A 27,186-nucleotide genomic window follows, 5' to 3' on the forward strand; every position below is an offset into this window, starting at 1 on the left:
GTACAGATGTTTAGGATACGTGCGTTGCCTTTCCCTCCATTACCCCCCACAACAGAGTGAGAGCTTCAAGCGTGTCCATCCCCCAGATGGTGCACATTGCACTCATTATGTATGTATATGCCCCATCCCCTCCTCCCACCCTCATCTGTCCAATGCCCGATAAATGTTATTCCTGTATGTGCACTTAGTTGTTGATCAGTGAAACCAATTTGCTGGTGAGTGCATGTGGTGCTTATTTTTCCATTCTTGGGATACTTCACTTAGTAGAATGGGTTCCAGCTCTATCCAGGAATATACAAGAGGTGCATTGTTTCTTAGAGCTGAATAGTACTCCATGGTATACATATACCACATTTTATTAATCCACTCATGTATTGATGAGCACTTGGGTTGTTTCTACATCTTTGCAATTGTGAATTGTGCTGCTATAAACATTCAAGTGCAGGTGTCTTTTTTATAGAGTGCATCTTGACAATATTGAGTCATCTTATTCATGTTCAAGATATATCTCTTCATTTTTTAGGTCTTTCATTTCTTTCATCAGAGCTTGGTAGTTTTCCTCATATAGATCTTGTACATATTTTGTGAGATTTATACCTTATTTGGGGGTGCTAATTATGTTATTGTTTTTAATTTTAAATTCCATTTGAATTCGTACTAGAATGAGTTAATACTTTGGGTGCTGTTGGGATGAAATGAATGTATTCTGCATGTGAGAAGGACATAAATTTTGGGGGGTCAAGGGTTTATAGCTATCCAAAATTCATATGTTGAAACTTAATTAGGAGGTGCGACTTTTGGGAGATGATTAGATCATGAGGGCAGAATCCTTATGAGTGGGATTAGTGCCCTTTCAAAAGAGACCCTAGAGAGCTCCCTTGCTCTTCTACCACATGAGGACACAGCAAAATGGCCCTCATATGACACTAAATCTGCCAGCAACATGATCTTGGACTTCCCAGCCTCCAGAACTGTGAGAAATAAATTTGTTCTTTATAAACCACCCACTCTGCGATATTCTCTTATAGCCGCTTGAACAGACTAAGACAATCCCCAATCTTTTTTTTTTTTTTTTTTTTTTTTTGAGACAGAGTCTCGCTTTGTTGCCCAGGCTAGAGTGAGTGCCGTGGCGTCAGCCTAGCTCACAGCAACCTCAAACTCCTGGGCTCGAGCGATCCTTCTGTCTCAGCCTCCCGAGTAGCTGGGACTACAGGCATGTGCCACCATGCCTGGCTCATTTTTTATATATATATCAGTTGGCCAATTAGTTTCTTTCTATTTATAGTAGAGACGGGGTCTTGCTCTTGCCCAGGCTGGTTTTGAACTCCTGACCTTGAGCAATCCGCCCGCCTCGGCCTCCCTACAATCCCCAATCTTTATACTTTCTTTTCTTTCTTATCTTATTGAGTGGTAAAAGTGTGCCTCCTTGCCTTATAACTGATCTTAGCAGGAAATAATCTAGTATCTCACCTTTAAGTATGATGTTACGTGAAGATTTTTTATGGATGCTCTTTATCAAGTTGAGGAAATTCATCTATATTCTTAGTTTTCCGAGAGTTTTTATCATGGATGAGTATTGCTATTTCTCATATAGGTTTTTTTGTATCGTATTGATGAGATCATCTGATTTTTCTTCAAGCCCATTGATGTGATGGATTACATTAATTGATTTTCAGATGTTGAACCAGCTTTGGATACCTGGAATAAATCATACATGATTATCGTAAACATTAATACATTATATTTGATTTGCTAATGTTTTGTTGAGTGTTATTGTATCTTTGGTCATAAGATATTGGTCTGCAGTTTTCTTTTGTGTAATATCTTTGTCTGGTTTTAGTATTAGGGAAAAACTGGCCTCGTAGAATGAGTTAGGAAGTATTCCCTCTGCTTCTCTTTTTTGGATGATATCATTCAGAATTCATGGCCGGGCGCGGTGGCTCACGCCTGTAATCCTAGCACTCTGGGAGGCCGAGGCAGGCGGATTGCTCGAGGTCCGGAGTTCGAAACCACCCTGAGCAAGAGCGAGACCCTGGCTCTACTATAAAAATAGAAAGAAATTAATTGGCCAACTAATATATAGAGAGAAAAAATTAGCCGGGCATGGTGGCACATCCCTGGAGTCCCAGCTACTTGGGAGGCTGAGGCAGGAGGATTGCTTGAGCCCAGGAGACTGAGGTTGCTGTGAGCTAGGCTGATGCCATGGCACTCACTCTAGCCTGGGCAACAAAGTGAAACTCTGTCTCAAAAAAAAAAGAATTCATATAATTTCTTCCTCAAATGTTTGGTAGAGTTTACCAGTGAATCCATCTGGATCAGGTGCTTTCTGTTTAGGAGGTTATTAATTATTGATTCAGTTTATTTAATAGATGTAGGCCTATCTAGATTGTCTTTTTCCTTGTGTGAGTTTTAATAAGTTGGCTTTCTTAAGTATTTGATCATTTTTATATAAATTGTCAAATTCATGAGCATGAAGTTTTTAATAATATTCCTTCTTCATCCTTTTCACATCCATGGAATCAGAAGTGATGTTCCCTGTTTTGTTTCTGTTAGTAACTTTTGTCTTCTCTCCTTAGTTCTTACTTAACCTGGCTAATGATTTATTAAATGTACTGATTTTTTTCAAAGAACAAGCTTTTCATTTTATTGGTTATCTCTATTGATGTCTTGTTTTCAATTTCATTGATTTCTGCTCTTAATTTGTATTATTTATTTTCTTATACTTTGTTTTTTATATCAAAATATTACAGGGGTATAAATGTTTTTGCTACATGGATATCTTATATAAGGCTTAAGTTGGGGCTTTTAGTGTGCCCATCACTAGAATAGTGTTCATTGTAACTGATATGTATGTCTTTAGCCCTCACCCCTGTCACCATCCCTCCTTCTTGCTTTCTAGTGTCCTTTGCGTCTCTTTGAGCATGTGTGTGCCCATCACTTAGCTCGCAATTATTAAAGAGAACACGTGGTGTTTGTTTATCCATTCCTGAGATACCTTACTTAGGATAATAGTCTCCAGTCCCATCCAAGTTGCTACAAAAGACATTATTTCATTCCTTTTTATGGCTGAGTAGTATTCCATGGTATATCTTATACTGAATTTTCATTATCCACTCATAAATTGACAGACATTTAGGCATTTTCCACATCTTTGCAGTTGCGAATTATGCTGCAATAAACATTTGGGTGCAGGTGTCTTTTTGATAAAATGACTTCTTTTCCTTTGTGTAAGTACCCAGTAGTGGGATTGCTGGATCAAATGGTAACTCTACATTTCTTTCTTTAAGAAATCTCCATACTGTTTTCCATAGAAGTTGTACTAATTTGCAGTCCTACCAAGTGTATAAGCATTTCTTTCTCTCAGCATCCATGCCAGCATCTATTGTTTTTCGACTTTTTGTTCTTTTCATTTTGTTTTTATTTTTTGAAAGCAGTCACTGGTTACTAACTGAGCAGATTAGAAAAATAATCATGGTAGATACCTTAGTTCATTCTTCTAATGAGCCTATAGACCTGGTCTTTGCTGTTGCCAGCATCTCTACCTTCTGCAAAATGGGTTGTCTTTTTCTTCGTTTCACCCTGTGGAGATGATAAGTTGAGGGGCCACAGGAAGTTATTTGCTTCTTTGAAGCATTTTCTAACAGTATAAATCTCATGAATCAGGTCCTCCATGCAGATGATGCCATATTTGCCAAAAGATGGAGCAATCAAAGCATTATCTATCAACACAATTCACTTCTTATTGATTTTGCCATAACCACGCTTGTAGATTAGTTCATTTACTGACTTCAGGTTTGAGTACCCCCATGCAATGTATGGTTCTACAATCCTCAACATGTTCATTGAAGCCTTGTTGAGCTTAACAAAGGTTCCATTGAAGATCTGGTGAAGGCAAAGAAACTGCAACACCTTTTGGACCTTTGGGCTCACACCATCGATATCTCTGATTCTGATGACAAACGCCAATTTGGATTCTGCAGGTGCATAGAAGTTGCCAGCTTTCCTTGCCATCCTAGCCATTCAAATCTCAGTTCTGTGCGTCTGCCTATATTCCTTGTGATAATGCTAGCCTTTTTTTAGATAAGCTTCCTCCTTGCTTTTTGAAGCATCTTTTGGGCAAACTTCTTTCTCAGGCATTTGATCTTCAGCTTTGCGAAATTCCTTCACTTTTTCTTAAGGGTTTCTGGCACAGCAAGAACCTTCTTTTTCTTCTCTGTGACACCCTCCATGGTTCCAGCCAGAAAAGAGCTCAACTTTTTAATAATGGCCATTCTGACAGGGGTAAGGTGGTATCTCACTGTGGTTTAATTTGCATTTCCCTGATGATTAGTGATGTTGAGCATTTTTTCCTATGTTTGTTGGCCATTTCTCTAACTTCTTTTGAAAAACTTCTGTTCATGTCTATGCCCACCCATTAATGGGATTATTGGTGGAGTTGTTTGCTTGCTGATTTGTTTGAGTTCTTTGTATATTCTAGATATTAGTCCTTTTTTGGAAGTATAATTTGCAAATGTTTTCTCTGATTCTATAAGTTGTCTATTGATTCTGTTCATAATTTCCTTTGCTGTGCAGAAGCTTTTTGACTTAATTAAATCCCATTGATTTATTTTTGTTGTTGCTATATTTGCCTTTGGGGTCTTCATCATAAATTCTTTGCCTAGGCCAATGTTTACAAGAATTTTTCCTATGGTTTCTTCGAGAATTTTTATGGTTTATATGTGTTACATTTAAGTCTATTATCCATCTTAAATTAACTTTTGTATATGGTGAGAAATAGGGGTCCTGTTTCATTTTTTTGCATGTGGCTATCCAATTTTCCCAGCACTATTTATTGAATAGGGCTTCCTTTCCCCAGAGGATGTTGTTGTCTGCTTTGTTAAAGATCAGTTCAAGCCTGTAATCCTAGCACTCTGGGAGGCTGAGGTGGGAGGATCGCTCAAGGTCAGGAGTTCAAAACCAGCCTGAGCAAGAGTGAGACCCCATCTCTACTAAAAATAGAAAGAAATTAATTGGACAACTAAAAATATAGAGAAAAAAATTAGCCGGGCATGGTGGCACATACCTGTAGACCCAGCTACTCGGGAGGCTGAGGCAGAAGGATTGCTTGAGGCTAGGAGTTTGAGGTTGCTGTGAACTAGGCTGACGCCATGGTACTCTAGCCTTGGCAACAAAGTGAGACTCTGTCTCAAAAAAAAACAAAAAACAGATCAGTTCATTGTAAGTAGATGGTTTTATTTATGGATTTTCTATTCTGTACCATTAGTCTATATCTCTACTTTTAAACTAGTACCATGGTGTTTTGGTTACTATAGCCCTGTAGTATAATCGAAGTCAGGTAATGTGATGCCTCCAGATTTGTTATTTTGCTTAAGATTGCTTTGGCTACTTGGGCTTATTTTGGTTCTAAATGAAGCATAGAATTGTTTTTCCCAGATCTGTGAAATATGACATTGATATGTTGATGGAGATTACATTGAATCTGTAAATCACTTTGGGCAGTGTGGACATTTTAATGATGTTGATTCTACCAACATGAACATGGAATGTTTTTCCATGTATTTGTGTCATCAATGATTTCTTTTATCAGTGTTTTGTAGTGCTCCTCATAGAAATCTTTCACCTCCTTGGTTAAGTATATGCCCTGGTATTTTATTTTCTGTGCAGAGATTGTTAATGGGATTGAGTCCTTGATTTGACTCTCCACTTGTTATTATTAGATATAGAAGTGCTACTGACTTTTGTACATTGATATTTTAATCTGAGAAATTGCTGAATTTATTTATCAGTTCTAGGAGTCTTTTGGTGGAGTCTTTAGGGTTTTCTTCTTTCCTGATTTTGATCCCTTTTATTTCTTTCTCTTGCCTGATTGCTGTGGCTAGGACTTCCACCACTATGTTGAATAGAAGTGGTGACAGTGGGCACACTTGTTTTGTTCCAGTTCTTAGTGGGAACGTTTTCAACTTTTCCCCACTCAGCATGATGGCTGTGGGTTTGTCCTATATGGCTTTTATAATTTTGAGATATGTTCTTTCTGTGTCAAGTTTGTTGATGGCCTTTGTCATGAAAGGGTGCCGAATTTTGTCGAATGCTTTTTCTGCAACTATATATATATGATCATATGATCTTTGCTTTTGCTTCTATGTGGTAAATCATATTTATTGAGTCCCCTATCTTGAACCATCCTTGCACCCTGGGGATGAAGCCCACTTGGTCATGGTGGATTATTTATTTGATGTGCTGTTTAATTCAGTTTCCTAGTATTTTATTGTGGGTTTTTGCATCTATATTCATATGGGATATTGGTCTATAGTTTTCTTAAAAAGTGGGCAAATATATGAACAAACATTTTTCGAAAGATAGACAAATGGCCAACAGGAAAAAATACTCAACATCACTAATCATCAGGGAAAGGCAAATTAAAACTACATTGAGATACCACCTTACCCCTGTCAGAATGGCCATTATTAAAAAGTCAAAATATAAAAAGTAAATGTTGGCATGGATGTGGTAAAAAGTACTTGCTTTTACACTATGGTAGGAATGTGAGTTAGTACAACCTCTATGGAAAACAGTACAGAGATTCCTTGAAGAATTAAAAGTAGAGCTACCGTTCAATCCAGCAATCCCACTATTGGATATCTACCCAAAGAAATAGAAGCCATTTTACAAAAAAAAGACTCCTGCCCCCAAATGTTTATTGCAGCACAATTCAAAATAGCAAAGACATGGAATCATCCTAAGTGCCCATTAACTGATAAGTGTATAAAGAAAATATGGGAGTTATTTACACCATGGAATACTACTCAGCTATAAAAAGGGATGAAATAATGTCTTTTGCAGCAACTTGGGTTGATCTGGAAGCCATTATCCTAAGTGAAGTATTTTAGGAATAGAAAAACAAATACCACATGTACTCACTTATAAGTGGGAACTAGGCAATGAGTATACATGGTCACACAGAGTGGTATAATAGACTTTGGAGTCTTAGAAGGAATGAGGATGGGTGGGCATGGAGGATCAAAAATTACCTATTGGGTACAACATATACTATTCAGGTGACAGATACATTAAAAGCCCTAACTTCATCACTATGCAGTTAATACATGTATTAAAAACACCACTTGTACCCCCTAAATCTATTGAAATTTCTTAAAAAATTAAGTGGGTTTTTTATAGACAATATACATTTGAGTCTTGTTTGTTCATCCAATCTGACAATCTTTTTAATTGATGTATTTAGGTCATTGATGTGTTGAGTAAAAATTGATATGATATATTTATATCTACTGTATTTATTACTGTTTTCTATTCATTGTCCTTGTTCATTCTTTCTTCATCTTTGACTCTTTTTGTGTCTTCTTCTGTTTTAATTGAGTATTGTGTGTGATACAGCTCTTAATCCTCCCTTATCAGTTATATTTCTTTTTTAACTTTTTTGTAGTTACCCTTGAATTCACAATAGACATTTACAACCAATCCAAGTCCACTTTTCAAATCACAGTTTACCACTTTCCAGGTAGTGCAAGTACCTTATAACACAGTATTCCCAATTCTTCCCTCCCACCCATTATAACATTGTTGTCATTTGTTTTGCTTATTCATAAGCTATAATCACTGAATTGTTGCTATAATTATTTTGAACAAACTATTACCTTTTAGATCAATTAAGAATAAGAGAAAATAGGCCGGGCGCTGTGGCTCACGCCTGTAATCCTAGCTCTTGGGAGGCCGAGGCGGGCGGATTGCTCAAGGTCAGGAGTTCAAAACCAGCCTGAGCAAGAGCGAGACCCCGTCTCTACTATAAATAGAAAGAAATTAATTGGCCAACTGATATATATATAAAAAAAATTAGCCGGGCATGGTGGCGCATGCCTGTAGTCCCAGCTACTCGGGAGGCTGAGGCAGGAGGATCGCTTGAGCCCAGGAGTTTGAGGTTGCTGTGAGCTAGGCTGATGCCACGGCACTCACTCTAGCCTGGACAACAAAGTGAGACTGTGTCTCAAAAAAAAAAAAAAAAAAAAAAAAAGAATAAGAGAAAATAAAAGACATTATGATATCTTTATTTATTCCTTTTCTAATACTCATCCTTTGTTTCTATAGATCTGAGTCTCTGACCTGTATCATTTTCCTGCTCTCTGAAGAACAACTTTTAACATGTCTTCAAGGCAGGTCTACTGGGTCATAAATTCCCTTAATTTTTGTTTGTCTGAGAATGTCTTTACTTTTCCTTCATCACTGAAGAATAATTTGTATGGGAAGGGAATTCCATCCCATCTATTCCATTGCATTGTATTCCCATCCCAATTGTATGGGATGGAAATTCCAGGTTGGTGGTACTTTTAGCACTTTAAGTATTCTACGTCACTCTCTTCTTGCTTGCATGGTTTCTAAAGAGATATCCAATGTAACTCTTCTCCTTGCTTTTTTAATCTGTATGGATTTTTTCCCCTTTGGTTTCTTTCAAGATTTTTCCTATGTCTATGATTTTCTGCAGTTTCAATGTGATAGGCATTGGTGTAGATTTTTGGATATTTAACACAGGTTAGTGTCCTTTGAGCTTCCTGGATTTGAGGTTTTGTGCCTATCATTGGTTTGGGGAAATTCTTTGTCACTATTGCTATCCTCCCACCTTGGCCTCCCAAAGTGCTAGCATTATAGTTTTGGGTCTAATGTTTAAGTCTTATTCCACCTTGAGTTGATTTTTGTAAATGATAAAAGATAGGGGTCCAGTTTCATTCTTCTGCATATGGATATGCAATTTTCTCAGCACCATTTATTGAAGAGGGGTTCTTTCCCCAATTTATGTTCTTAGTAGCTTTGTCAAAAATCAGTTGGCTATAAATATGTGGATTTATTTCTGGGTTCTCTGTTCTGTTGCATTGGTCTGTGTGTTCATTTTTATTCCAAGATCATGTTGTTTAGGTTACTATAGCCTTTTAATATATTTTGAAGTTAGGCAGTATGATGCCTCCCTCCAGTTTTGTTACTTTTGTTTAAGACTGCTTTGGCTCTTTGGGCTCTTTTTTAGTTCCATATGAATTTTGGTATTTTTTTGAAAAATGAAATTGGTATTTTAATAGGGGTTACATTGAATCTGTAGATTGCTTTGTATATTATGGTCATTTTAACGATAGTGATTCTTCTGATCCATGATTATGGATGTATTTCCATTTGTTTCTGTCTTTTTTGATTTCTTTCATTAGTGTTTTATAGTTTTCCTTATAGAGGTCTTTTACCTCCTTGGTTGAATTTATTCCTAGGCAATTTTTAAGCTATTGTACATGGTATTGACTTCTTGATTTCTTTCTCACCTAGTTCATTATTGGTGTATAAAAACGCTACTGAGTTTTGTATATTGATTTTGCATCCTGCAACTACACTCAATTTATTTGTTAAGATATAAGAGTTTTTTGGTAGAGTCTTTAGGGTTTTCTAGATATAAGATCATATCATCTACAAAGAAGGACAAGTTGACTTCTTTTCTGATTTGAATGCCTTTTATTTCTTTTTCTTAACTGATTGCTCTGGCTAAGACTTCCAATACTATGTTTAGTAGGAGTGGTGAAAATGGCCATCCTTGTATTATTCCACTTCTTAGAGGAAAGGCTTTTTAGCTTTTCCCCATTCAGTATGACATTAGCTGTGGGTTTGTCATATATGGCCTTTATTATGTGGAGGTATCATTCTTGGGTGCTTAGTTTGTTGAGAGTTTTTGTCTTAAAGGGATGCTGAATTTTATCAAATGCTTATTCTTTGTCTATTGAAACGATCATATGTTTTTTGTCCTTCAAGCTATTGATGTGATGTATCATGTTTATTGATGTGTGTATGTTGAACCACCCTTGCATCCCTGGGATAAATCCCAGTTGATCATAGTATATTATCTTTTTGATGTGCTGTTGGATTTGGTTTACTAGTATTTTGTTGAAGATTTATGCATCTCTGTTCATCAGGGATATTGGCTTATAGTTTCCTTTTATTGTTGCATCTTTATTTGGTTTTGTTATCAGGGTAATGCTAACTTCGTAGCATTTGTTAGGGAGAATTCCCTCCTTTTCAGTTTTTGGAATAGTTTGAGGAGAATTGGTGTTAGTTCTTTGAAAGTATAGTAGAATTTGGCCATGAAGCCCTCCAGTACTGGAATTTTCTTTGTTTGGAGACTTTTTATTATTGATTCAATCTTATTACTCATTACTGGTTTGTTCAAGTTCTTGGTAGATTGTATATGTCCACAAAGTTATCTTTCATGTTTTCCAGTTTGTTAGTGTATAGCTATTAATAATAGTCTCTGGTGATTTTTTTTATTTCTGTGTTATCAGTTTTATTATCTCCTTTTTCATTTTTGATATTGTTTATTTGGATCTTCTCTCTTTTTCTCTTGGTTAGTCTTGCTAGCAAATTATTAGTTTTGTTTATCTTTTCAAAAATCCATCTTTTCAGTTCATTGATTTTTTTGTACTGTTAGTTTTTTGCCTCTTTTTTGTTTAGTTTTGCTTTGATCTTTATTTTTTTTTTCCTTCTACTAATTTTGGGTTTGGTTTTTTTTCTTGCTTCTCTAATTCCTTGAGGTACATTCTTATATTGTTTATTTGAAGTCATGCTACTTTTTTCATATAGACATTATTGCTGTAAACTTCCTTTTTAGCATTACTTGCTGTATCCCATAGGTTTTGGTATGTTGTGTTTCAATTTTCATTTGTTTCAAGAATTTTTTTTATTCCTTCAGGATCATGTTATTTAATTTCCACATATTCATACAGTTTCCAGAGTTCCTTTTGTTATTGTTTTCTAGTTTTTTTTCTATTTTATTCTGAGAAGATACTTGGTATAATTTTGATTTTTGAAAATGTCTTGAGAATTGTTTTATTTCTAACATATGGTCTACCTTGGAGAATGTTCCATCTGCTGAGAGAAGAACGCGTATTCTGTATCTGTTCAATGAAATCTATAAATGTCCGTTAGGTCCAGTTAGTCTAATGTATAGTTTAAACCCAGTGTTTCTTTGTTAATTTTCTGTCTAGAGGATCTAGCTAATGTGGAGAGTAGGGTATTGAAGTCCCCAACTGTTATTGTATTGGGGTCTATTTGTCCCATTAGATTTAATATTTGCTTCATATATTTAGGTGCTCCAGTATTGGGTACACATATGTTTAGAATTGTTATATCTTCTTGCTGAATTAATTCCTTTATCATTATCTAATGACCTTAATTTTCTCCTTTTACTCTTTTTAACTTAAACTCTGTGTATGTGATATAAATATAGCTACTCCTGCTTGTCTTGGTTTCCATTTGCATGGAATATCTTTTTTCATTCCTTTATTTTCATTTTATATTTGTCTTTATAGGTGAGATGACTTTCTCATCAGTGTATTGTTAGGATTCTAGTTTCATTTCTTTTACTCCTCCAAATCACACGTTGACATTTTCTCCCCAATGTTGGAGGTGGGGCCCAAAGGGAGGTATTTGGGTCATGGAGGTAGAGTCTTTATGAATGGCTTGTTTCATCCTTGTGGTAATGAGTAACTTCTTACTCTATTAGTGCCAGTGAAAGCTGGTTTTTAAAAAGAGCCTGGCATCTCCCTCCCTTTCTCTCTTGCTTCCTCTCTTGCCATGTCTTCTTTGCACACACTGCCTCCCCTTCACTTCTACTGTGAGTGGAGGCAGCCTGAAGCCCTCGCCAGCAGCAGACAGCACCATGATTTTTGTATAGCCTACACAACTATGAGCCAAATAAACCTGTTTTCTGTATAAATTATCCAGCCTCAGGTATTCCTTTATAGCAACAAAAATGGTCTAAGATGTTGAATTTTCCTTTTTTATATGAATCACTTTACCAAGCTGTGGTTGACACATGAGGGCTGTCCAGAAAGTATCCAGCCATGTAATACGAAAAATAGAGATATTGAAGAAGACACAAAATACAAGAAACTTTGTATATAGGACAATGACGCCTCAGTCCCCTTCAGAGTAGGCACTTTAGGACCTCACACAGTTCTCCCAGCATCTCTTAACCTAACCCATACACCAGGGGTCCTCAAACTTTTTAAACGGGGCCAGTTCACTGTCCCTCAGACTGTTAGAGGGCTGGACTATAGTTTAAAAAAAAACAATGAACAAATTCCTATGCACACTGCACATATCTTATTCTGAAATAAAAAACAAATGGGCAAAAACACCTACATGTGGCCTGCGGGCCATAGTTTGAGGACGCCTGCCATACACTGTCAACATTGTCACGTGTTATGCTTGTTGTAGGCCTTCCAGAATGTGGGTCACTTTCAACAGATTCTCGACCATCTTTGAAGCATTTGTGCCACACTTTTATTTGCACTGTATTCATTGCATTGTCCCTGAAAGCCTTCTAAATCATCCAAATGGTTTCTGTGGAGGAATGTTCAAGCTTAACACAATATTTGATACAGATTCATTGCTCTACTCGCTCAGTCATTTTGAATGCGATTGCCACACAGTACACGTGCTCACTCAATGGCATCTAGTGCCCCACTGACTAGTACAGTGGAGTCGTCGTCGTTCACGCATGAGCATCCCAGTCCACTCTTCCTTGGCTGCCAGGTTACATTGATGTCACGCAAACCATTCTTGTTATTTTAACAATGGCTAGATACTTTCTGGGCAGGGCCTCGTATAAAAAGCTATACATCTTAGTTTGTTCAGGCCCCTATAACAAAATGCCATAAACTAGGTTGCTTAAAACCAACAGAAATTTATTTCTTACGGTTCAGTTCCATGATCAAGGTGCCAACAGATTTGTTGTGTGATGAGAGCCCACTCCCTGGTTCATACATGGAATCTACTCGCGGTGCCCTCACATGGTGGAAGGGGCTAGCTAGCTATCTGGGTTATCTTTTATAACTAATCCCACGATCTAATCATCTCACGACAGCCTCACATCCTAATACCATCACCTTGAGAATTAGGATTTCAATTATGAATTCGGGGAGAACATAAGCATTCAGTCTGTTCCAGTGTATGTATTTAATGTATACATCTCAATGAGTTTTGGAATAAATATCCACCCTGAAAAAGCATCACTATCATCAAGGTCATAAACATATCCATCACTTCCCAGAGATTCTTGTTACCACCTTTATTATCATTATTACTGGTATTTTCTTGGTAAGAATACTTAATATGAGATGTACACTTTTGGCAATTTTAAGTATTCAATACAGTATTGTCACCTGTAGGCACTATGCTGGGTAGTAAAGCTGCAGAATTTATTTGTCTTGCATAACTGAAACTTTGTACTCTTTAACCATCAACTACTGATAGTCCTCTCTCCCCAGCTCCTGGCAACCATATTCTACAATACTGTCTGCTTCTATAAGTTTGACTATTTTAAATTCTACATGTGATATCATAGATTATGTGTCTTTTTATGTCTGGCTTACTTCACTTAACATAACGCCTTCCAGGTCCCTACATGTTATCATAAATAGCATAATCTTATTCTTTTTTCTGCTGAATAATATACCATTGTGTGTATATATCACTATTTCTCTATCCATTTGTGTGTTGATGGACATTTATAGATTATTTCTGTATCTTGACTATTGTGAATAACGCTGTGAACATGTGAATACAGATATATCTTCAAGATCCTGATTTTAATTCCTTTGAATATATAACCGGAAGTGGGGTTGTGGATCATGTTGTAATTGTATATTTCATTTTTGAGGAACCTCCATACTATTCTACCAAGTAAATCTACCAATTTATGTTCCTACCAACAGAATACAAGGGTTCATTTTTCTCTACATGCTCGCCAACACTAGATTTATTTTTTTAATAATGAGCATCCTAAGAGGTGTCAGGTGTTATATCATTGTATTTTTGATTTGCATTACCCTGATGAATAGTGACGTTTTATATACCTGTTGTCTATTTGTATGTCTTCTTTGGAAAAAATGTCTTATTCAAATCTTTGCTCATTTTTAATTGGTTTTGTTGTTGCCGTTGCTATTCAGTTGTAAAAGTTTTTTATACATTTTGAATATTAACCTCATATAGATATAAGGTTTGCATATACATTCTCATATTCCATAAGTTTGCCATTTTTATTTTGCTGATTGTCTCCTCCTTGGCTGTGCAAAAGTTTTGTTACTTTGATGTTATCCGACTTATTTTTGCTTTTGTTGCCTCTGCTTTTGATGTCATATCTACAAAATCATTGCTAAGAGCAATGTCTATGAGTTTATTCCCTATGTTTTCTTTTAGTTGTACTGTTTCAGGTTTTATGTTTAAGTCTTTAAGCCATTCTCAGTTAATTTCTGTGTGGTGTAAGATAAGAGTCCACTTTCATTCTATTACAAGTAGATACCTAGTTTCCCAAGACCATTTATTGAAGAGATTGTCATTTCTCCATTGTGTATACTTGGTGGCCTTTTCAAAAATTAGTTGATCATATATGCATGGGTTTATATCTGGACTCTTCTGTTGGTCTGTTTGTTTTTATGTCAACACCATACTGTTTTGAATATTATAGCTTTGAAATATAGTTTGAAATCAGAAAGTGTAAGGCAGGGATCCTCAAACTTTTTAAACAGGGGGCCAGTTCACTGTCCCTCAGACCGTTGGAGAGTGCACACTGTGGGCCTAGGATGAGTCAGCTGCTAAGCAGGACAGGCAACTGCGGCAAAAACACCTGGCCGGCCGATTAAATGTCCTAGGCAGATGGTATGTGGCCCATGGGCCGTAGTTTGAGGACACCTGGTGTAAGGCCTCTAGCTTTGTTCTTTTTTTTAATTTTTCATTTCAGCATATTATGGGGGTACAAATGTTTAGGTTACATATATTGCCTTTGCCACACCCAAGTCAGAGCTACAAGCGTGTCCATCCCCCAGACAGTGCACACCGCACTCATTAGGTGTGTATATACCCATCCCCTCCTCACTCTCCCACCTGCCCAACACCTGATGAATGTTATTACTATATGTGCACTTAAGTGTTGATCAGTTAATACCAATTTGATGGCGAATACATGTAATGCTTGTTTTTTCATTTTTGTAATACTTCACTTAGGAGAATGGGCTACAGCTCTATTAATGATAATATAAGAGGTGCTAGATCACCATTGTTTTTTGTGGCTGAGTAGTACTCCATGGTACACATATATGACATTTTATTAATCCACTCATGTATTTATGGGCACTTGGGTTGTTTCCAAATCTTTGCAATTGTGAATTGTGCTACTATAAACATTCCATTGCAGATATTTTTTTTTTTATAGAATATCTTTCGTTCTTTTGGGTAGATGCCCAGTAATGGGATTGCTAGATCAAATGGTAGATCTACTTGTATCTCTTTGAGATATTTCCATAATGTTCACAGAGGTTTACTAGCTGACAGTCCCACCAGCAGTGTATAAGTGTTCCTGTCTCTCCATATCCATACCAACATTTATTGTTTGGGGATTTTTTTGATAAAAGCCATTCTCACTGGAGTTAAGTGATATGATATCTCACTGTGGTTTTGATTTGCATTTCCCTAATGATTAAAGATGTTGAGCATTTTTTCATATGTTTGTTGGCCATTAACCTGTCTTTTGAAAAGTTTCTGTTCATGTCCTTTGCCTACTTTTTAATGGGGTTGTTTGATTTTTTCTTGCTGATTCTCCTGAGTTCTATAGAGATTCTAGTTATCAGCCCTTCATCAGATGTGTAGTATGTGAATATTTTCTCCCATTCTGTAGGTTGTCTGTTTGCTCTTGTAATAGTTTCCTTAGCTGTGTAGAAGCTTTTTAATTTGGTCAGGTCCCATTTATTTTTGTTGTTGTTGTTGTTGTGATTGCCTTTAGGGTCTTCTTCATAAATTCTTTCCCTAGGCTGATGTCTATAAGAGCTTTTCCAACATTTTCTTCTAGAATTTTTATGGTTTCATGCCTTAGGTTTAAGTCTGTTATCCATCATGAGTTGATTTTTGTGAGAGGTGAGGTACAGATCCTATTTCAGTCTTCTACATGTGGCTATCCAGTTTTCCCAGCACCATTTATTAAATAAGGATTCTTTTCCCCATTGTATGTTTTTGTCTGCTTTGTCAAAGATCAGGAGAGTATATGAGGATGGCTTTATATCTGGGTTCTCATTGTTTCATTGGTCTATGTCTCTGTTCTTGTACCATTACAATGCTGTTTCAGTTACCATGGCCTTGTAGTATAGCTTCAAGTCTGGTAAATTGTTGCCTCCTGATTTATTTCCAAATGTAATCTTGTCAAAACTTGCTTTTGGGCCGGGCGCGGTGGCTCACGCCTGTAATCCTAGCACTTTGGGAGGCCGAGGCGGGCGGATTGCTCAAGGTCAGGAGTTCGAAACCAGCCTGAGCGAGACCCCGTCTCTACCAAAAATAGAAAGAAATTAATTGACCAACTAAAAAAATATATACAAAAAATTGGCCGGGCATGGTGGCGCATGCCTGTAGTCCCAGCTACTCGGGAGGCTGAGGCAGGAGGATCGCTTGAGCCCAGGAGATTGAGGTTGCTGTGAGCGAGGCTGACGCCATGGCACTCACTCTAGCCTGGGCAACAAAGTGAGACTCTGTCTCAAAAAAAAAAAAAAAACTTGCTTTTGCTATACAGCATCTTCTCTAGTTCCATAGAAAGCATAGAATTATTTTTTCTAGGTCTTCAAAAAATTATGTTGGTATTTTGATAGGGATTGCTTGAATCTGTTGATCACTTTGGGTAGCATAGACATTTTAACAATGTTGATTCTGCCAATCAATCAGCATGGTATGGTTTTTCATCTGTTTACATCCTACTGGCTTTTTAAACATGTTCTTTTCAGTGTAAATTCTGATATGCATTGGCTTGCTTTATGCAGCATATAGACTTTGAACTGACTGCTATATGTCAGGTGTTGTGCTAGGAGCTGTGGTAGGAAACTTTCTATGAGGAATCGTATTAGTTTGGCATTTCGTGGTTATTTAAAATAATCCTGTGTACATGAAAACCTAGATTAGATCCATAAGTAGAAAACCATGATCCATGAAAACCTAGATTAGATCCATAAGTGACTACTATTTCAAGTTAGAAGTATTGGTAAGATTTTCACAATAGTCCAGTGAATGGCCTCACAATATAGAGCAATTCATACATATTTCATCTTGGAAAGCATACATAGAAATCTGATTGATAGATAAATAATCTTATTGTAACTGTGTAATAATCACCCAAAATCTTACTCCTCTTTTGACAGTTTCTGTCAATTACGTTACCTTTTTTTCTGATTTCTAGTAGAAAAACAAGAGGAGAAAGTAATGGGATTTTACAAGTAAGCAGAAAAATATAGATACACATAGTTTACAAAAGCTCTTCAGTTCATCTTGTAACAAAGTCTTGGTCCTTTTTCTTAGACAAGAAGATCAATTCAGAAGTTATTAGAATGGGAAAATAACAGATTATATCACAAGGTAAGAAATTATAAACAAATAACTGCTACGTTCATATGTTTATATTATTAAATTGAAAAAATAAGCACTAAATGTGACTTTTTAGGCCACAAAGGAATGGATTAGAGAACTAGTATTCAATTTTTAATATCTATTTCTGTGACATATTTTTAAGTGTTATGTTTTGTATCATATACTCACTCCTAGATTTTCGGTGATTTATTCAAATTATACATTTGTGATTCGTTTAAATTGATATAAAAATTCTTAACCAAACTGTACTTTCTTAGCTTGCTTTGCACTGGAAGTTGACTAAAAGGAAATGCGAAACTAGCAACATGATGGAGTATGTAAGTATGAAGTTGTTTTCAATTACATGTTTGGGACTAACCCTAAATGTAACATTTTACTGCTTATCATTTATCAGGTATTCTTTGTGCCTTTTTTTCTCCTCAGCCTGAACTTTTGTCAGTTGGAACCTCTTTAGTTTTGTAGCCAACTACAATATTTTGAAAGCTAGCAATTATTTGGATCTTAGAAAAGTTTCAGCTAGCATATGTAAATGAAAACATTGTACAACCTTAGTCTTCTTTTAACGTAGGTATAAACCATAGCATGTGGTGGGGACAGCTGCTATTGAACAAAATATTTCTAAATACAATCTTGTCAAAACTTGCATAAAATATGAATTGACTTCTGTATTCCAAATTCATATTTCTGGCCTTTTTGGTTGACATTTAACTTTTAGTGATAAAACTATGTGTTTGAATATTTTTTTTACTGAAAGCTATTAAAATCATAGTCAAAAACATAATCCACATATAGCCCTTATGATCAATTTAGCATCATTAACATCCAAAAGAATATTAAATTTATCCAAGCTTCAAGTTGTTGACATGTGGTACATATTTAACAGTAAACATTCCATTTGCATTTCATAAACAAGCATTATTATGATATTTATCTCCACTTTGCATAGTTTTGGGGAAAATGTATAAATGACCACAAATCTAAAATCTGTAGATAAAACATTCAAAAACATCTTAGGTTTTTATTATATTTCCAAACATTTCTGTAATTAAAATGTTTTAATGAATGTATTTGGATACTTTGTTATTTTTCACAAACAACTTGTAAAAGATAGTAATCTTCAACTAATAGCAGCTCTAATTAAAAAAATATATAGATACAATGTAAGAGTATTTTTTAAATCTGTATAGCATAGTTTTAATTTCTTCAACTTTGGGGGGAGTAGGAGAAGGGTTTGTTTCTCTGAACCTAAACAAATAGTTATTGTAAATTAGGTAGTAAAAACTATTAGCTACAGTAAGTAGTTTTGTTTGCTAACTTAATTTTTAAATAGCTGACCTAACAACAACTTGTGGTTTAAGTTCTTTACTCTGTTTTGTGCATTTCACTTTTTATAGTGCAGGATCAAAATATAGTCCTACGAAAATGATTACAGACTTCCTGGGCTATGTTATAATAAATGAAAAATATCTTGTCAATATATTCTTATTTTTATTTTACAGGTAATACTAATAGAATTCTTACCAAAATATCCCATATTCCGACCTGACTGAAGAGTTCTATCCAGTCACTTCTGTGTTATCTGTCATTTCCTACCCTTAGTGCCTTGTAGATGATTTTGGAATGAAGATGGTCTCCTTTGCTGTGTTCAATTTACTGTTTATAATGGTAGAATATTCTCCTTGCTCTTTTATTTGTGTTGGTTTATGAAGAAAATTTGCACATCCTTTTTGTTGTTAAATGAGGCTTGTGTTTTGCACTCTCAAATTTTAAATACACACACACACGTGTGCATATACATATATAGATAGTTGCCATTAAAGATAAAACATCAGTGCTGGTGTTTATAAAACAAAAACTTGTTCTGAGCATGCTGCCTTATAATTTTCATACGCACTGTTTCTAAATATGCATCATTTTTCTAGGCTACTTGATGCTCTGTAATCCCTTACTGGACACACTTAACTAGCTTTTGGTAGCTTTTAGAAATGGTTTTACTCTGCTTTAAAGGACATGCAATTAATAGCACTGGTTTTGTCCTGCACTTTGCTAAATTATCACTTATGTTAGTGGATAAAATATTTAACTCCTAAAGACTTGTAAATAGTGTCTCTTTGCATAATGTAAAATGTGGTATGCCATGGTTTACGGAATGTAATATTCCTTTTACTGTATTGCCAACAATTCTGCATAGATTTGAATATGAATGAATTTTGCAAGTATCCTTTTGAATGTAGAGACTGTTAACATGCTGTTGTATGGCAAAGCCATAATAAGTATGTTAAGAATTTCAGGTGTAGGGCAGGGTTGCCCTTTGTAACAAGTGGATTAACATTGAAATCATTATCTCAGATATTCTGCATTGCGCCTGAAACTAGGAACCTTATTATTTCCATTTCATTTAATTCTCCACTCCTACTGCTAAAGGAATTTATTTGACATCTGACACATTTCACAGTCTCACCATTCCTCATTTATTTCCCTTCAGTTAGCCTTTCCCTCATTTGAAAATACTCACAATTATGACCTTAAAGTATTTTGAAATTTCAGACATCTTGGGAGGTATCCATGAAAGCTTTCTAACCGCTTTCTGGAGTTTTGATATTCTACTTTGGGAAAGAGGGAGAACTAATTGAGAAGTTGTACCTAAAGAATATATAGTAGCTGATTCATAATTGATAAAATATTCTCAATCCTCTTCTTAAGGATCTTTTAAAAACATTTGGACATTGTTAATGAGAAAAGACCAAGTGTTTAGACTAAAGTATTTTAGTTCATAAATCCACCACACAGATAGCCATGTCATTGGTGCCTATTTCTGTTTCTCTTCACAACTAAGATGAGTGGAAAAGCACTACACTCTCGAAGTCTACTAGAATTTGAAATTTTAGTATAATAAAAGCTTTATATCACATTAATTCAACTGCAAACGTATGCCTCTGTAGGCATCATTTGTCATTCATAGTGCTAAAAATAAATTAAAAGTGTCTGGGACTGAATATTTTATTTGTCATCTTACTCTAAATTGCTTTTAGTAAACTTTTTAGGCAAGCATTCATCCCAGTAAAGAGAACAATCATTTCTTCATACAAGGTCGAGCCTTTTTATACCACTTTTAAAATTTATGCCTAATTTGAAACCCACAATCCAGTTAATAAAAAGAGGGGAAGAGGAGATGTTATTTGATATGTGATTGTAATTGTTTGCACACTTTCCCCCCTCCCTCTAAAGAGCCCCATTACCTCTATGTCCCTCAGCCCCCCCAAATCTGTAACTTTTAATGTATTGTATATGCCTACAAATACCATGTGTCTGCCTGCTGTAAAACTGAAGGTGTATTTTTATAGACAAGGTGGAAACCTCTGAAAATGCATACCAAATGTCTTGTTTTATAGCTAAGGTCAGGGAAAAATTGTATCTGTGGTTTATATTCCAGCTAATGTCATTGAATTTATGCTTCAAACTGTGACATTTTAATACCAAAATTGATTTCCAGCATAATACAAAATGTCTAATTATTATTGATAGAATAATTGCTTTCAAGTGTCAACCCTTAAAAATCTTTTTTTCTGTAACCTTTGAATTTGAACAGATGGTGGTCAGAGTAGCTTTTTCTGCCATGTATAAATCATACTTGGTTTTGCTCAAAGAATAATAGGAAGAGGTAAATTGTTTCCATGAAACAAATACTGAGATGGGAATACAGTGTATCTGGAGGTGAAAGAGTATAATTCAAGTCACAGTAGTATATGTCATAAAAACCATTTGCCAGTATGTGTAAACTTACTTTTAAAGCCTAGTCTAATCACTCTTAAATTTATCATTTTGTTGTTTATTATGCTGGTTGACTCATCGTAGTTTCTTGAACTACCCAGAAAATACCCAATTTTTTTTTTCTCTCTCTTATGTGACTGTATTTTCAAACTGTTTTTCCTTACAGGAGGCTGATTCACAATTGGGTATTTTGGAGTGTTTTAGGAGAGTTGTTTTCAATGAAATTGGCTACAGTGAATGCTGAAATGACAGGGCACACTGTAGTGATTAATTCCTTCCCTTTCAAGCCTTTTTTCTTTTATTCTTAGGATAAAACATACTTGTGTTTTTCCATTGGGTTAGTATTTTTTTGAAAGTTGTTTTTAGATTGAAGAAAGTATTTTTGAGTTTCTTTATTACATTATATTCCTTTATGAAACCTGTCATGGTAGTTTCTAGAGAAAAATAACACGTATTTGCCAAAATATATAAGTCTCACAATGCTTAGGGTACAAGTTAAAACTGTTTCTTTAAATTAATGTTCCAGTACTTCTCATTTGGCCCAAGATTCTTGCTTAATAAATTGGTCCAACTGGTAATTTTTAAGCTTGTCCAAAAGACCAGTAGCATGTGTATTATTAATGACAAATATGGGCAAGTATCATTTATAGAGTTATTAACTCCATCCCAAATATATCTCTATACTTTGTTCTCTCCTAACCCCTTTGTTAATTTAGAAAAGAGACCATTATAGTCAAACATTAGAAGAAGATGGAGAAGTGCCTTTTCTTTTTTGAACAAAGATAGCATATTATGCTGAAGGAAGCAGAATAAACGAATTGGTCAATCATTAAATGAGGAATCATCCTTTTCAACTAGGTAAAAAAAAAATATTTTACTAATATTTTCCGGCCGGGCGCGGTGGCTCACGCCTGTAATCCTAGCACTCTGGGAGGCCGAGGCGGGCGGATTGCTCAAGGTCAGGAGTTCGAAACCAGCCTGAGCAAGAGCGAGACCCTGTCTCTACTATAAATAGAAACAAATTAATTGGCCAACTAATATATATAGAAAAAATTAGCCAGGCATGGTGGCGCATGCCTGTAGTCCCAGCTACTCGGGAGGCTGAGGCAGGAGGATCGCTTGAGCCCAGGAGTTGGAGGTTGCTGTGAGCTAGGCTGACGCCATGGCACTCACTCTAGCCTGGGCAACAAAGCGAGACTCTGTCTCAAAAAAAAAATATATATATATATTATTTTCCTTTTATTATACAGACCACTTTCCTTGTTTTCTCCTAATCATGTGGTATATTGATGACAAAATATTACAAAACAGGACTATCAGTCACTTAAAATTAATATAATTCTGATGCTAGTAAACATGTAATTTAACGTGGTTCTGGAAGAACAGTAGTCTTTGATTGAAGCCCTACCAAAACCCACTTAAGTGTTTAATGCACGTGATATTCATATTATGATGTGTAAACACTAAGCAGTTAATCACACTGTGTTAATATTTATCACTTTGCCATTTTTAATGAAACTTGTTCTTGTTTTTTGATAAGTTGAGTAAAGTTTAATAACATTTGTAAGCCTTTGAACAAATAGTGGTTTCTTTCGAAATGTATGAGAGCTTTACAAAATAATTAGCATTTTTATTTTGTTTACAAATAAGCTGCCACTTAAAAAAAATCAAACCTTACTACTTGAATATAAAGCCCACAACAATATTTCATTAGAATTTACTATATTGACCTAAGAGGATATAGAAATTATATTCACCTGATTAACTGGAGCACTTTCACATAGTGAAAATATTTTTTGCTAATTTGATTATAAGTGTTCAGATTCACTGAAATTATGTCCTCTTATGCCTATAAAAGTCTGCTTTTTAGAAAAATCTGTTTTGCAACAATTCTCAAATTATTCAGATTCCTTTAAATGGTGAATTGTTGGGAAATTTTCCACAGAAAAGGAATAGGTTTTATTAATACCTACTCATATAATATGTGGACTAAAACAATTGAAAAGTATGTATATATAAATGACCTTATCTTGCCCCACATTTCCCTTCCTGATTCTGAGCCAGGCTTTTTATTTTGATGATGGCAACCTGAGAATATGTTCTACTTTCTGTGGATTTTGTCAAAGTCATACTATATGCGGAAATGATCTAATATTGTGGGTCCCAGGCAGGTCATCTAAATTGCATGTCAGTATCTTCATCTATAAAATTATAGAGTTGAAACTAGGGCTGGATAGAAAATTAGAGATCACATAACATTCTGTGATTCTAGGTATCCTTAGGAAAGTTTTACTCTACAGAATCCCAGAATGATTATCCTCAGATCTACTACCCTCGGTGGAAACTCCTACAGTGCCTTGCACATAGCAAAAGTTCAGTTTGCTGACTGGCTGCTAGCTGATGCGTGTTAATACCACACAGACTCAGAGGACCTGATACCTGATCGACCTTAGTCCCTCCATGCTAAGAGTGAATGTAGTTTCCCTGGGAACTGAGGACTGCAGTCTGTGTGCTTTGCCTATGTGGAATCTGACTATACAGTTGGCATTCAGGCAAGAGTAATAGTTGTGACAATAATGGAAATATGGGAGAACCCACTTTGACATTTATGCGAAGAGTTTCATATCCTATCCAACATCTGCTTTAGCGTCTGATCAAGTTCCATACCTTCAGAAAGACCTGTTGGAACAAATTGATAAAATTAGGTGGAAAGGAAAGTGGTATGGAATTCAAACCCAAGCCACTTCTGGTTCAATTCTTAGTTCTGCTGCTTAATTCCTCTGTACCTCATGTCCTCATTGTTGAAGTGGGGACAATAATCTGGACCTACCTCACAGGGGAATTGAGGATTTTTTTTTTTTTTCAAATAGTAGTGTGCTTTGAAGATGACTGAAAGATATACTGGATATCGTAATTATATGATTTCTAAATAGAGTTCTTTAAATCCATGTTACGTTTTCTTTCTCAGATCCTACAGAATGATTGTTGCAGTTGATCTGTTTTTTTCAGTAGTAAATTTTAATATTAATCCCCTATGTGTTAAACATGGGTATGTGTGTTATGCTATTACTTTAGGGAGGAAAAGCAGGTGGGTGTAAACTAGTGGTTCCCAACTTGGGGCAAATGAAGATAGTGGGGGGAGGGGGGATATCCTTGAGCCTTTTTCAATATTTCAAAAAGTATACTAGAAATCATATATTTATCCATAATGCTGTTGCACAAGCCAACTAAGACATGTATTTTGCCTGTATTTCCATGCGTTTTGCCTGTATTCTTTCAATTCTCTCTGTTAACCCTGCTTATCAGCACTGATCAGAAGTTGTGAATGGCAGTATGCTTTTGATTAATAAAAAAGTGAGAAAGCCTATTATTATATGTAGCTTCGTAAATACCTGAAAACACGGGAAAGAAATAATGAAGGAATTCTTATGGTGAAAATGTTGGAAGCCACTTTTATAAAGGAACTAAGATTATTCGACCCTCTCCACAGATTGCTTACCTAGTCCCTAAATAATGAAATGCGAGAGAGAGAGAGAGAGAGAGAGAGAGTATATGTGTATATGTGTGTTGGCTATATTGGGCTTTATAATGTCAGGTTAGAATTTGCCTTCAGTTTTTTGGTTTTTTTTTTCTGTTTAAGGGTGATATAACTGAGCTAATTTATTTAGGTGTGTACATGTAACTCATACATATACACACATAGGATTACAAATGTGGAAAGTGTTATAATGTCATGTTCTAGCATTGGACTAAATATCAATTTCTCAGTCTCTTAGAGTATTTCTGTGTATAAACTCAACATGATGAATCAAGGCAGTAATTTCTCAAATGTTCCTTTTATTCCTGCTTATTTTGTTTGCTTTTTATCTTGGCTTGATTTTTAAAATTTTTCATTTCTCTCGTACACAAATAGTGTAAAATTGTTTTAATGCCTGGACTTTGAAACGAGTAACAACCGTTTGAAATTATGTAATCTACAAGCTAGTTTGCCATCCTTGGACTAACCACATACAAATATGAGTCTGGCTGCAAGTACAGGACATCCAGATAGCTAGAAAATGACCACTGATCAAAATGTCTGGTTGAGAAGCCTAGGATTTCTACTTTTTGGCAGAGGATTCCTGTTGAGACAACTTTACCAGAAAAGAAAAATAGTGGATATGTCCATCCTAACCAAGAACTTTCGTGCATCTTGTATTTGTTACATAGCCCGTGGAATGAATTCATTTTTCTCCCTCGAGTCCAGGAGTGACTCCCCTAGAAGAACTCAACCTATATACAGCTGTGCCAAAATGAAGGATACCTGCCTCTCTGGAACTTTCACTGCTGCTTCTGTCGTCGTTCACTTGTCGGATAAAATTTTATTATCTCAGGATGCGAAGTTAAAATAAAGTGTAAATCTATGTTACTGAATTGAATTGTGTGTTTTTGGTCCATCTTCCTTTCTCTCTTCCTTTCCCTGTGTTTTCATCATTATAAGGTAATTACATGAGAATTCCTTTTAAGAAGAGTATTTTGTATATTGCCCGTTTCTACCTTTGGTACTGTTACATCTGATCCTGTAAGTAATTTATGCTAGACAAGCATGACTTAGTGATGCTGTGAATTCAGTTCCAGACCACCACAATACAGAAAATATCACAGTAAAGTAAGTCACACGTTTTAGATTTCCCAATGCATATAAAAGTTATGTTTATACTATAGTCTGTTAAGTATGAAATAACATTGTGTCAAAAAAAAGTACATCCCTAATAATTCAAAAATACTGCATTGCTAAAAAATGCTAATGATCATCTGAGCCTTCAGTGAGTTGTAATCCATTTGTTTGTGAAAGGTCTTTTTTTTTTTTTTTTGGAGACAGAGTCTCACTTTGTTGTCCAGGCTAGAGTGAGTGCCATGGCGGCAGCCTAGCTCACAGCAACCTCAAACTCCTGGGCTCAAGCGATCCTCCTGCCTCAGCCTCCCGAGCAGCTGGGACTACAGGCATGTGCCACCATGCCTGGCTAATTTTTTCTATATATATTAGTTGGCCAATTTCCTTCTATTTATAGTAGAGACGGGGGTCTCGCTCTTGCTCAGGCTGGTTTCGAACTCCTGACCTTGAGCAATCCTCCCGCCTCGGCCTCCCAGAGTGCTAGGATTACAGGCGTGAGCCACCGCGCCCGGCCAGTGAAGGATCTTGCCTTGATATCGATGGCTGCTGACTAATGTGGGGGGTAGTTGCTGAAGGTTGGAGTAGCTGTGGCAATTTATTAAAATAAGACAACAGTGAAGTTACCACACTGACACTTCCTTTCACGAATGATTTCTCTGTAGCATGTGATGCTATTTTATAGCATTTTACCCACAGTAGAATCAAAGTTGCAGTTAGTCCTTTCAAATCTGCCACTACTTTAACAACTAAGTTTATGTAATATTCTAAATCCTTTGTGGTAATTTCAGCAATGTTCACAGCATTTTCACCAGTAGATTGCATCTCAAGAAACCACCTTTTTTTGCTCATCCATAAGAAGCAACTGTTCACTCATTCTAGTTTTATCATGGGATTGCAGCAATTCAATCACATCTTCAAGGTCCATTTCTGAAATTCTAGTTAGCCGGGCATGGTGGTCCATGCCTGTAGTCCCATCTACTCGGGAAGCTGAGGCAGGAGGATCGCTTGAGCCCAGGAGTTTGAGGTTGCTGTGAGCTAGGCTCACGCCATGGCACTCTAGCCTGGGCAACAGAGTGAGACTGTCTCAAAAAAATAATAATAATAAATAAATAAATAAATAAAGGATAAAGATTTGTAAACTGTTAAATGTGTATTAGAAACTCCAACCATTTGAATTTTTTCAGTGCTCCAAGGAAGGGGCTGCTTGAGGCAGGTGGGGTTAAACACAGAGAGAGTTGATCTAATATCAGTAAGAATAGTGAGAACCTTCTTTCTGATAATTAAAGAAATTTTGCCCAAATGATTAAGAGGCAAGATTGGAA

General features: G+C 35.9%; 1 protein-coding gene and 1 pseudogene across 2 annotated transcripts in view; one reads left to right on the forward strand and one right to left on the reverse strand.

Moving 5' to 3' along the window:
* CHIC1 (cysteine rich hydrophobic domain 1) overlaps positions 1–25,618 on the forward strand; it is a 62,025-nt gene extending 36,407 nt beyond the window's left edge. The window contains exons 4-6 of one of the 2 annotated variants that reach the window (XM_012756093.2): positions 17,371–17,427; positions 17,697–17,756; positions 18,939–25,618. In XM_012756093.2, coding sequence (XP_012611547.2) covers positions 17,371–17,427; positions 17,697–17,756; positions 18,939–18,989 — 168 coding nt within the window. In that variant the 3' untranslated portion in view covers positions 18,990–25,618. The other variant, XM_075999464.1, reaches the window with a different exon arrangement.
* On the reverse strand, positions 3,484–4,109 carry LOC105866645 (large ribosomal subunit protein uL30-like; annotated as a pseudogene).
* Positions 25,619–27,186: the final 1,568 nt, after the last annotated feature.

This window comes from Microcebus murinus, chromosome X, assembly GCF_040939455.1.
Source record: "Microcebus murinus isolate Inina chromosome X, M.murinus_Inina_mat1.0, whole genome shotgun sequence".
Classification (NCBI taxonomy): domain Eukaryota; kingdom Metazoa; phylum Chordata; class Mammalia; order Primates; family Cheirogaleidae; genus Microcebus; species Microcebus murinus.